The 12,274-nt window shown below is 40.3% G+C and overlaps 1 protein-coding gene across 4 annotated transcripts in view; it reads left to right on the top strand.

Annotated features, from left to right (window-relative positions):
- The window catches only part of PIGG (phosphatidylinositol glycan anchor biosynthesis class G), an 83,432-nt gene extending 71,360 nt beyond the window's left edge, over positions 1–12,072 (top strand). For all 4 annotated transcript variants that reach the window (XM_027708188.1, XM_027708187.1, XM_027708186.1 and 1 more), the window contains one exon: positions 10,461–12,072. In XM_027708188.1, coding sequence (XP_027563989.1) covers positions 10,461–10,686 — 226 coding nt within the window. In that variant the 3' untranslated portion in view covers positions 10,687–12,072. The remainder of the gene's footprint in view (positions 1–10,460) is intronic.
- The last annotated feature ends 202 nt before the right edge of the window (positions 12,073–12,274 follow it).

The following is a 12,274-nucleotide window of genomic DNA, read 5'->3' as shown; positions in this document are numbered from 1 at the left end:
TGTGCTCCCTCTTTGTTGTGCCCTTTCTTCTTTCTGTCATGTTCATTCCCTCTTTCTTGCGTGTAAGGGCTTTCCCTCTCTCTTGTGCACATTTTCTCTTGCATGCTGTTTCTTTCTGTCCTGGGCTTTCTTTGTGTCTTCCTTGTACAATTTTCCTTCTTTATGTCATGTCATCCTCACTGTCTTACCCGCTACCTCTTTGCTTCTACATCCTTCTCTCTTGTTCACTCCCTGTCAATCTCTGCCTATGCTTTGCCCTTTCCCTTTCACTCTTCTTTCCTTCTTGCTTGCTGTCTTACCTTTGCTTTCCTTTCCCTCTGCCTGACTCATTTTATTCCTTGCTCAGTCTTTTCTGTCTGCTCTTTTTTTCTCTCTCAATCACACTCTGCTTTCTTTGCCCTGCTTCTATTTATATTTCTTTGCCTCTCCCTCACTCTGTCTATCCCACATGCTCCTTTCCAAGTCTCTGTCACTCTGTTGCCCTCTTTTCTTTGCATATCTTTTTGTCTTACTTGTCCTTTCTTTCTGCCATTGCTGTCCCACTCCACCTTTGTATCTTCCTCCTTACTGCCCTCTTTTTCATTCCCATTTTCGCCCCTCCTTTCCCCTCGGTCCCCTCATCTCTCTCACACCCCCTCTACTCACTCCTCGTCTCTCCCAGTGTCATGCCACCCACAGCACTACCATCCATTCTCTTCCATGCCTCTCTCTCTGCCTTCCTATCTCTCCCTCTTTCCCCTTACTCTGCGCTCACTTCTTTCTCAGCCTGTCTTCACCTCATCTCCCTCTCATGCCAACCTTTGTTCTTCTGTCTTCTTCACTTTCTCCCTCCAGCCTTCTTGCTCCTCCCTCTCACTTGCCCAGTTTCTCTACTTTGCTTCTCTTATTTCCATTGTACATGCAGTTTCCTTCATGCATGGTCTCTTTCCACCTTTGTATTACTCTCCTTTCCACTTGTTTTCTTTTTCTTTCTTTTTCCTTTTGTTTCTTTCTCCTCCCCCTTATCTCTCTCACTGTATTCCCGTTCCCTCTCTTTCCATTTATCTTTCCTTATTACTAGTCCTCTTTCTGTCTTCTTCCTCATTCTCTCATTTTATTGCTTTTTCTCCCCCTCTCTTCTGCTTTTCTCTGTCAAATTTATTTTCCCCATTCTCTTCCCATTCTCTCTCCTCTCTGTCCCTCTTTCTCTATCCTCATTGTCTCTCTGTCTTCCTTTTCTGTCTTCCACCTTCTTCTCCCTCTCTTATTTCTTCTCACCCTTCTTTTTCCCATTTCCCTTTTCCTCACCTTCTTTTGTCAATCTCTCATTATCTCTCTCCTTTTTTTTCTCTCAGTTTCTTTGAAGGTTCTTTCTCCATTGCTCTCTCCCCACCATCTCCTTCTGTCTTTTCCCTTTCCTGTCACTCTCTTGCCCTTTCCCCTGTTTTTTCACCCTACACCCTTCTCTCTGTCTCCTCTTTTCAATACTTGGCTTTCACAGTCTGTTTCTGCATAAAGCCCCCAAACTTTTATCTCTTTCCTCCCCTCCTCGCTCTTTGCCCTGTGTATGCTTCTTCCCCTCTGTGTCTGCTTCCCTCCTTAGCCTTCCTTTCTGGGTTTCCACCTTTCTTTTATTTCCTCTTACCTCTACTCTTTCTCCCTTACTCTCTGTTTCTCTTCTCTTGCCTCTCCCTTTTTCTTTACTTCTCTCCATGTCCTTTCTTTCTCTCTCTGTATACCTCCATCTGGATCCACCTCTCCTTCTTTCTCCTGCGTTCCCTCTCTTCCTACCTCTGTCCTCTCTGTCCCCTCTTTCACTGTGCTTGTTCCCTGTACCCCTCTCTCCTCATTCACACTCCTTTCATCTTCTGCTTATTCTCTTCCTCTCATTCTGCTTCCTATCTCCCTTGCTCTCCCCCTCCTGCACTCTGCCTGTCTCTGCTCCCCCCTCTCTCCCCTTTTTGCTCTCAAGCTCTCCCCTTTCCTTGCTATTGCCCTCATTCTTTCTGTCTCCTTTCTCTCCCTCTCTCTAACAGGTGATGTCCACATTTTCCTCAGAGCTGTCTTTTAAGTTCCTAGGCCCTATTGAACATACTCAAAGTGCAAAGTTAACATCTGCAATCTTCGGAAAGTTGTGCCCTGTCTGTTTGCTTTACATTTTCTGTGTCAGAGCCAAGATTACCATTAAAGTATCACCAAAGCTATGGCATGAAAAATCCTGTGCTGATTTGTCTGCCTTCTCAGCTTGAGTCCAGTGAGGAAGAGGGTCTGCAGCTACTATATCAAGGTATCTTCCTCAAAAATCAAATTGGTCTTGCACTTCATTTCTTGCCAAGATTAAACCACTTTTGTTTGTTGTTCCTTTTATGCTTCACGGTATTATCATTGTCTCCTCCTTTGCAGAGATCCTAGGGTATGGGTTTACAGATCCTACTGTAATCCATTTTTTTCCCAGGAGAAAGTGTGTGGAGCTCTACAGTCTTTACGCTAATGACGAGTATTGTTCTTTTTAATAATTCAGCTTAGTGTAAATTATTTGTAAGTCTAACACGCCTTTAAACTTGCCAAAGTAAAAAGTGTGTATGATACTTGGGCTTAGTAAGAGTATCCCTGTGTAATCCCAGAAGACCTTTCATTGCACCACAAGGAATAAAGAGTCTCTGTGCATTGTGCCAGAAAAAGTTATGAAGAAAGTTGAGGGCAGTATTCTGATACAATGCACGAATTATACACAGTGCACTGAAGAAATTGTCCCCCCTTTCTCTTCAGTACTTTGGATATTCCTTCATTTTAATTCTGAAACAGATTAAAGCATAGTGCCAGCTTTTTTCTTCTCTTAAATTCGTAAGAGCTGTTTGTCGATGCTGGTCTCTCAGTGGTTTATGCTGCTATTCAAGCAGATGCAGAGCCATTCAGAGGAACAGTTCCGGAAGGAGGACCATATTTGTGGACTTTTGCTTCCATCCTTCTTCACTGAAGGTGTGTTTCTGGATGTAACCTGTACTTTTTGCTGTTAATGGCCTTGTTCTACTCTTCTCACAGGTTTTTTACTTTTTCGCCATTAGTTTTCCATACTCCTCGGTTCTGTGGCCAAGATAACTGAATCCTTGGTTCTGGTATCTGTGGATAGGACTGTACATGAGACACTGTCCTTCTGCATTTATCTAGGATTTTTCTATCTCCTTTTCTCACACCTTTTCTTGAAGTTCACAAATTCTTCTTGAGTGTTTGTTTTTGTGGCAGGAGTAATTTGAGGAGAGAGCTGTTATTTTAGTTGTCACAAGTTTAAAAATAGTTACTGTAATGGAAAAATAGAAGAAAGAATTGACTCTGCCCTCAGTGCAGAAGAGTGAGCATTGCTTCACAGTATAGTAGAACAGCCCAGATTGGAGACACCCACAAAAGATCATCTGGTTCAACCTTTCATGGGAAAGGGAGAGCCTCCATGAGATCATCTAGCATCCTCTCCAGTCTCATGTTGAAAATCTGCAGTGATGGGGACGCTACCACATCCCTGGAAAAATTGTTTCCATGATTGATTGTTCTCACCGTAAAACACGTGTTTCTTATACTGAGATGAAACCTCTGCTGGTGCAACTTGTACTCATTGCCTCTTGTCTTCTCCACGTACTACCTGGTGAAGAGAGCACTCCATCCCCTTTGTAACCACCTTTACGTACTTCAATACTGGAATGCTGTGACAAGGTCTCCCTGAGCCTTCTCCACGAGAAGAAACGTAACTCCTACAGTCTTACCTTGCAGAGCCCTTTGATCCTCTCCAGTCCTCCTTCAGACCCTTTCCAGTCTGTCTATGTCTTTTCAGAGTGGTGGGGGCCAAAACTGAACATTGTACAAGGAACATACTTGTCAGGTATGTCCTGACAAGCTCTGAGTAGAGTGGGATGATCACATCTCTCCCTGCTAGTAATGCCCCTGAAAATGCAGCACAGACTGATTCACCTGTTGCTGCAGCAGTGCTCTGCTGATTCATGTTTAACTTGTCGACTGACACCCCTGGCTCCCTTTCAGCAACACTGTTCCCCAGCTGCATGTAACCTAGCCTGTGCTGGGCTCTTTGGTTATCCTGAGCTGGGTGCAGGACTTCACACTTGTCTTTGCTAAACTTCATACAGGTCTTGATAGCCCACTCCTCCAGCCTGTTCAGATGTCTCCCTTCTGACGTGTCCACCTCACCATCCAGTTTAGTGTCATCAGCACGTTGGTGAGGGTGCTTTCAATCATCCTACCATCTAGATAATTTATGAAAATGTTGAGCAGTTTGGGGCTCAATATCAATCACTGGGGGACCCTACTTGTTACTGGCTGCCAGCCTGAGTAAAAAATATTGATCACCACCCTCTGTGGCGTTGTTGGCCAGTTTCCTGTCCATACTTGAATAATTTCTGCTTCACCTTTCTAGAAACGCGTTGTATCACTGTTGATGTGTCCTGTTAGACTGGTGTATTTTAAACTGATAAATTTTGAATTTAATTGAAAGACTTGATACAGTCTGTGTTAAATTTGTTCAGACCCTGCCTGTCAAGAACAATTGCCAGATGCAATTTTTCTTTACACCTTTGGCTAGATGATGAAGAATAACTGTTTACAAAGATGGGCAAGGAGCCCGCAGATACAGCTTAACAGAAAATTGAGCTATAAATGTCATTGTTACTCCTTGCATGTATGATGCCAATGTAAAGTGGTTCAAGTTTTTTTCTACTGGAAGCCTTCTGAAATGTTAAGTGAATTTTGGAAGAATATTGCAGAAAATGGAATAACTATGATTTGAAATACTTACTATTTGTGTTTTGCTTGTTAGGAATTTTGATGATTTAGTTATATCTTGTTGCACTAAATTCTGGACTGATGTCAGCAGGAATAGACTGATTCTACTTCTTTTTTTCTCGGACCTGAACAGAATAACACATGCTAAGGATAACCTGAACAGAGACTTTGGGGAATTCTTGGAGCCATGATAACAGGCAGGAACAGTCACTGCATATATACCAGCACGGATCACCACAGAAGTAGTGAGGAAAAACATATCAAGCATAGCACTTGGGATTTCATGCAAATCCTGTGTTTGAAGAATGGCTGGAAATCAGCAATAGCCATCATAGCTTACATGGAGAAAGCTGGTTTTCTGAATCAAAGCTACCTACTGAAAAAGAGTAGCTTCTTATGAAGAAATCTAGAGATTGCGTGGCCATGTTGCCTAGAGTGCAGTTTAGTTATTTCTTTGTCTGCAGTCCTGAAAAAGACTTAGATGTTTGAGCTTGTGAACTGTTTTCTCATTTCTTTAAAGGAAAGTGAAGACCAATCAAGTAAAGCTGAAAAGCAGAGAGTTTCTAGTACTTTTAAAGGTGATTGCCACAGGATCAGTATTTGGAGAAATGAGCTCATTTCCAGGAGTTTTAGAAGCCTTTACTAAATGTACAGTTGATTTCTTACCTGAGCAATTAAATGATGATAGCAGACATTGAGAGCGGCTGTTCAGACCTTGCGGCCCAATGCCAGCGTAATTGGATTTCTACTTACAGTCTAATATAAATCTTTGATAGGTATGCAATTTAGGGGAGTTCATTCAGAATGATTTTCAGTGGCGAAGCCTGACTAAATATGAGAGAAAGGAATCTGAAACGTAATTGATACATGCCCTGCGTTTTAGATAGAGTTCTGTTCTAAGCAGGTTAGCTAGCAGTGGGTGCCATTGGGAAGAGTCAGCTGTTCTGTGTGAGTGAGACTGCTTATTTTGCAGACAGGACGTTCACAGCACAACTGATTATGCCAGCAGTGAAAACAGGAAAAAACGTTGATATGATTCTATTTTTCCTGTTCTTGATGCTGAAATGAAGAGAATTGAAGCTTCAGGTCTTAATAGATTTTTACAGCTAAATCATTATGAGAACCTGCTGAACCCTGTGTTGCAGTCCACATATGCTATAGTCCCCTGTAATTTACTGCCACAGACACTTGACCTTGCTCGGGCAGTCGTAGCTTCTCTGCCTTTCTTACTCGGAAGGAGAATGCACAGGAAAATCAGTAATCATCCCCAAGTTCCGTAATTTCCATGCTAATAGAATATACCCGATAGCCCTTTTAGCTTGCTGGCAACCACCCTTTTTTACATCTGTCCATTGATGGTGTTTGGCGACAAAAATTGTGACTTTATAGAATTAACCTTGTTCTAATTGGTGCTCTATACCAGAGTTGAGAATGTAAATCTCCAAAGGACTCCAGGTTCCTTTGGAACTGTGTTTTTCCTGACAATGCAGGATTCTGTGCTGTAGTCTAAAAAGGCCTTGTAAGAATTATAATGGGTGAGAGTGGGACATGTGGGAGAGACGTAGCAAATTTGTTCTTGCTGATAAACTGATTGATATTCGCTTGGATCAGAGAAATTTCATACAAACTGCAGATACTCTTAAGATGTTGCAGGCACTTGGAGTGCTACAAAGGTTTGTTTCTGACTGCAACCCTTTATTAGTATATACAGGACAAATTAACAAAATGCCAACTATTTTTCAGAGAGCACTAAAAAGGGACATCTTGCAAACTGAAACTGCAGAATGCCTGGAAAGAAAAGTGCCACTTAATACAGGAAAAAATGTTAATACAGTAAAAATTGCCTCAAGTAGGCAAATTCAGTAATAAGAGATTATCTAGGCAGTAATATCCAGAAACAACCCTCCTCCTCCAACTCTAGAAAAATTGCAATACTAGGGTATTCCTCGCTCGTATGCTTGCATGTTTCTAAAATGTTTGTTTGATTTGGTGGGTTGGAACAAGGGTGGGAACCCTTGTAAAGCAGTGTATTTTAAAATTCCTTGTGGATGCATTTGTAGGGCCGTCTGTGGAGCTTTTTGCTTGATTTTTAAACTACAAAATTTGTTGCCACCATCTGCCATGTATTCTATATAACTGGGAGGTACATTTTCACAAGAAAAGAGTTATTTTTCTTTCTTTTTTTTTTTTTGGCACCATAATTTTTTCATTTTGCAAGCCTTGTATTTACCCATTTTAATGGCACCTTAGAGACAGATTGAGAGGTGAAAGATTTGTTGACAAAACATTGGCAATCAGGATTTCGGATATCCAAAGAAGCAGAAAACCTATTAATAGCACAATTTCTTGGCCATGTTTTTCTATGTATTTAAGATTCAATTAAAAGAGATGATTATTGTTGAAAGACAATATGTGCTCTAGACCACACTTAATGCTTTCAGTCTAAATATGGCATGTCTAGTGATGTGAGTCTGTAGTGTTCTTTGCTTCAGAAGTCTCCGAAGTCATTGGTTTTTTTCTGGATCTTGCATGAAGTTTGGATATGCTTTGTCATCTTTAACACTTGGATTTCTTATTCAAGTCCTCATAAGTGAACTTGCTAAATGAGCTCAGTATTAGGCTGACTATTCCTTTTTTTACTGCCTCTTTGTGCAGAGGCCTTAGTATTGGGCTGGTTTTGTCAGAACATGGACGTAGTGTGTCCAGTTTACATCTCTCTATGCTCTTCTCCATTAAATACAGAAAGACATTAACTGCTGAAGAGACAGTTTGGTATGGAGTATTTACAGATTGATGCTTTAGATTTGTCCTGTGGTCTTCCATTATTCTTACTGCAACAGCAGTGAGGTGTTGCAAGGTTATTCAATACTGGCTGATCCAGATCATAAACAGTAGGATACATGAGTGGCATGCCACAGCCAGCTTTCTGTGTTCTGGTGGCTTCTTTCAGAATCACTTGGGAACCAGCTGAACTAGCTGTATTGTCATGGTGATGTTATCAAAAGCAGCCTGTTCCCTGGCTGCTGCCTTTCTGTGGCCTGGTTTCTTGTGGTCACTGTGTGTGTAGAATGAGCAGAAGGAGTGCACAAAGTCATTATTCTTAGCCGTTCAGCAAATTTTGTCCCTGGCTGAAGCAAGAAGAAAGGATGGTGATGTGCTTGAAGAAGTAAGTTGTTGCTGTAGCATCAGAACAGCCAAGTCGGTCTAACTGGCTTGTGCTCAGTCATTCCAATGCTGTTTCCTCAACAACACACATGTGAACCCTTTCACCAGTTCCAAAATAAACCCAATTATTCTGCTGTTGAACCCCACTGACAGTTTAACTTTGTGGATACAGTGTGCTTTTGTTGCCTTCTCTAAATTGCACCTCTGCATTGTACTGTGAAACTGGCCAAGATTTTCTTCTGCAGGTGGCTGTCTATGTTTTTTTGAGAGGTGAAGTGAGTGCTGAGACCTTTTGGAAGTAAAGCTATTGTTATATAAGCAAAAAACAGTCTATCATTTTGATGATATCAGAATGCAGGAAGAATTGTAACACTGACTTGGGGATTCTTTGCCAGTAATGAGAATATGAAAATGCAAAATTTAAGTGTTACTAGTAAAGATCCCTGTGTGCTCTCATTTCAGTGTAAAATGAAATATCTAAAATATTATGTTTACCAAATTTTTGAGCCCAAGAAGCGAACACATAGAGATTCAATTCAAAATAAGCTTCTGGACAGTTTCTTCATAGTTAAAAAATAGCCATTTAAAAAATTTTTAACACCATTGATTTATGATCAGGATCTTTTTCACCATAATGCACTAAATGTGTTGTTAGGTTAGCACAAACTACGGAAAAATATATGAACTGAAATTTAATTTTGAAATACAGGACTCTTGAAAGAGCCTGGATATGTAAGTCCATAGATGCTCACTTCTTGCTTTTAGTATTCCCTTTAAAATCCCATCATTGAGCTTAATAAATGTGATAGCCACAACCACTGATAGCCTTCATCTAGATGGTCTGTGAAGTGCATTTTTTGACTCTAGAAAGTGGTTTAAAAATTAGCTGTTTGCCCTTTCTGACTCAAAAGCCATTTTCTATGTCTATTCCGTTGTGTTGTTCAACAACTACTTTTTTTACTACAAATACTGTTTTTACTCAGCATGAAAATAGCTAAGACTGAGTGAACTGCAGGTTGTTAAATCGTTGTCAACAAAATTGGTTGTTAAACGTAAAGCTGGTTATTTACACAAGCTCACTAAAGACTAAAATAGTTATACAGAAGCGGGGAGCAGCCTAGTTCACTCCCAAGTCACAGTTTCCTTGACTAAACAGCAAGGGAGATACTTTTCTGTGAACTAAATGTATGTTTTGCAGTCATTCATGCCTGCTGTTCTTAGTTGATTTTTCAACTCTGCTTTCAACACGACCTGTTCTTCCTTCCACTGAAAGCCTTTGGAATTTAAATCTTGACTTCACTGGAAAACAGGGCTGTATCCTACTTATTTTTATTTAAAGAATAAGAAATTTAATGCTTTATGTAAAATACTGCATTCTGTAGCTTACTTAGTCATAAGTGACTAATTTGCATCTCACAGAAGTGCTAGTCATGTTAAATTTTCATTACTTGGAACAAGATCAGGATTAAAAACTGGGAGGAGCAGAACAGATTCTCAGATCAGGACCTCAGTGTAAAAACACTTCTGCATTTTGCCAGTGAGTTCTTTTGGGAACTGATGATGTAAAATATTTTGATAGGGAGAGGAAAATGTTCTTATTATTCCAGCAAAATTGCTTTATTCCTTCCTTTACCTGTTCAGACAAAACATCTGAATTTGGTCTGAATTAGCCTCTACAGGTGTGGTCTGGGGAAATTGGGCAGGCGCCAACCCAGCATCATTGCTTTGAGTTGGCACTTCAGGAGAGGGAGAACAAAGTGCATAAAACCCCTTCACTTCCATTTTCATCTGACTCTTGTCACCCACCCACATCAATGTGGCAGATTTGGACCATGCAGGTTACACATGGGGCAGACGTTTCCTGTGATACAGCAGACCCAGCTGAGCTAAAGCTGCTGTGACAGGAATGCCGTGTATTGCTCCTGCAAGCCTAAGAATATGGTGTTCCCTGGAGAATGTTATGTTAGCTAGCTTTGCAAAGCTTTCCAATAGCACAATTTTTATGTTGTTTTGAACAGCGTTACTGGCTATGGGCAGCAGTGTACTCTGGCAAGTCTAGTGCTCTTTACAAGGGGCACAGACTCCATATGGTGATCCACTGAACAGGTTAGGAAGCTTTGTGAAGAGAACTGAAGTCTATTCTCTTCCTCTTAACATTCAAATCCTGTGGAAAGGCACTGGAAGGCCAACAGGAGACAAAGCTATCTTGAAACTGCCTAATGGAGACTTTAACAATTAGAACAAAAAATATTAAAGCACAGAACCATTTAAGTGTGAGGTGAACTACTGGGTACCTTTATTGCAGTGACAGTTGCTATGCTTACACCAAACATACTTACATGTTATAGCATATATAGAGGTGATAAGAACAAGCTTTATTAGTTACATAATTGCATCAATAATCAGCTTTCTAACATGAAGTGGAGATCTGTGAGTATTCCTTGCGTTGCGAAATACTGCTCAAGAGTGGAGGAACTCCGATGTCTTTACTAAGTTTGCCTGAGAATAAGCTCCTCTGTTTTTGTTGCCAGGAATTCAGCAGCAGTGGGTCACGGCTGTTTCTGCTACGCTCTAATGCGCTCAATTCCAGTTGCCATCTACGTTGTTTTGGTGACGGGTCTGCGGTACCACCTGTTCATATGGAGTGTCTTCTCTCCAAAACTGCTGTATGAGGGAGTGCATGTGTTCATCACAGCTGCTATCTGCCTGTTCTTCACAGCAATGGATCAGAACCACTTTCACAGAGTGCAAGACTGAAAATAAGTGTGCGGTGTGCCGTTCCGCGTTGCAAAGTCCGGTGTCACTGGAATGGAAGAAGGAAAATAAAGGCTTTAAACTGTTGTGCAGAATTTGAAGAGTAACCTCGTTTATTTGGGTCAAGATCAGGGTTTGAAGGGCCTGTCCTGTGTTAAAATTGAGTTTGCTTTAAAAATGTTGAATTGAAATGAACTGGTTTTTTGATAACTTCTGCTCTGTAGCTGCCATTATAGCACTCCCCAAATAACAGAATGGTGATATTACATGTTTTGAACCTTAAAATGTATATCTTAATATAAATACAGACCGGTGCCTCGTGGGCACTGAGAAAATCTTCTGCACATACAGGTTTTTTATCTTCTTAGACTACAGGATCCTAAAAATATTCAGGACTTCTTGGTGCTGTTCACAAAATCTTCTGTCCGTTAGCCTCAGGGGGGTTTTGTGTTTGTTTTGTTTCTACCGGATGCATTGAAATGATTACTAAATTATTGTTCTACAAATATCCCAGGTAAGAGATTTTGCTTGTTTTGCACGGGCAGCAAGCATTTCTGTTTAAAGGCAGCATTTTGTTTGTAAGGTGAGTGCAATCATTATCTGTAATGGATTTCGATCTGCACTTCAGGCACTGAATAAGAAATGCTTATGGTCTAACAAAGTAATGAATCTTCTGTAGAGTCCATCCACTGCTAAAATGTTGTGTTTCTTCTTACCAATGTATAAATGTTAAATCAGGTTTGTGGCAGCCATGCTGAACATTTGGTCGTGTTTTCCACATGATGGTAGAGAGTTGTGAGCAGTGAATAGGAAAATAGTTTAATGGACTAAGTTACCAGCAGAATAAAAGATGTGTTTGCAGTTTGCATCACCTTCCCCCAGTGACCTCTCGCCATCTCATTTGAATGTGCTGTAATTAATTCCTAACAATGTTGTTTTCCTTGCTTCTGTCAAGAAGATATATGTTGATGACTACACTGACTATCAATATTCTTCATGTGTGTTTTTTTGCCTCATATTTTTGTCCATGTTAGTAGCTGATAGGATTTAATCTAAATATATTAGAGGTATGGCAGAAAAGAAGCATAGAGAGAACTTTAACTTTTGTTATAAATCTGGAAAAAGAAAGCTTTCAAGACCTATAGAGCTGATAGCCCATTTGTTAGGCTCATTAATACACTTTGCATCTCATACTTCAGATAAAGCAAATCTCAAAATGTAGGCCTTTAGTTTTTATGTATTAATAAGAGGCCATCTTGATCACTAATAATGAAATTTTTTCAACTATAAAACAACCACAATGTTCAGTACACTGGCAACGTATTGCCATTCACTGTGAGCTGTTGGAAGATGTAAAATTAATTACTTCTAATAAATCACTTTTCACTGGAAAATATGGTGTTAATGTAGTACAAATTTATCATTTTTATCATTCCCTATATTATTCTGGTTACCTGTTAGTGAGCAACTATGTGGGCATTACCAACATATTCTCTGTTTGCTTTCTTTGTTAATTCCCAAGCAGTTATCCCTAACATTCAAACAGATTATGTTTATAAGATATTTGACTCAGAGAGAAAGAGTGCTAATA

This window comes from Neopelma chrysocephalum, unplaced genomic scaffold (assembly GCF_003984885.1).
Source record: "Neopelma chrysocephalum unplaced genomic scaffold, ASM398488v2 Primary Assembly neopelma1_95715, whole genome shotgun sequence".
In the NCBI taxonomy this organism is placed as follows: domain Eukaryota; kingdom Metazoa; phylum Chordata; class Aves; order Passeriformes; family Pipridae; genus Neopelma; species Neopelma chrysocephalum.
The sequence above is the reverse complement of the archived record's forward strand: the minus strand, read 5'-3'. Positions and strand labels throughout refer to the sequence as shown.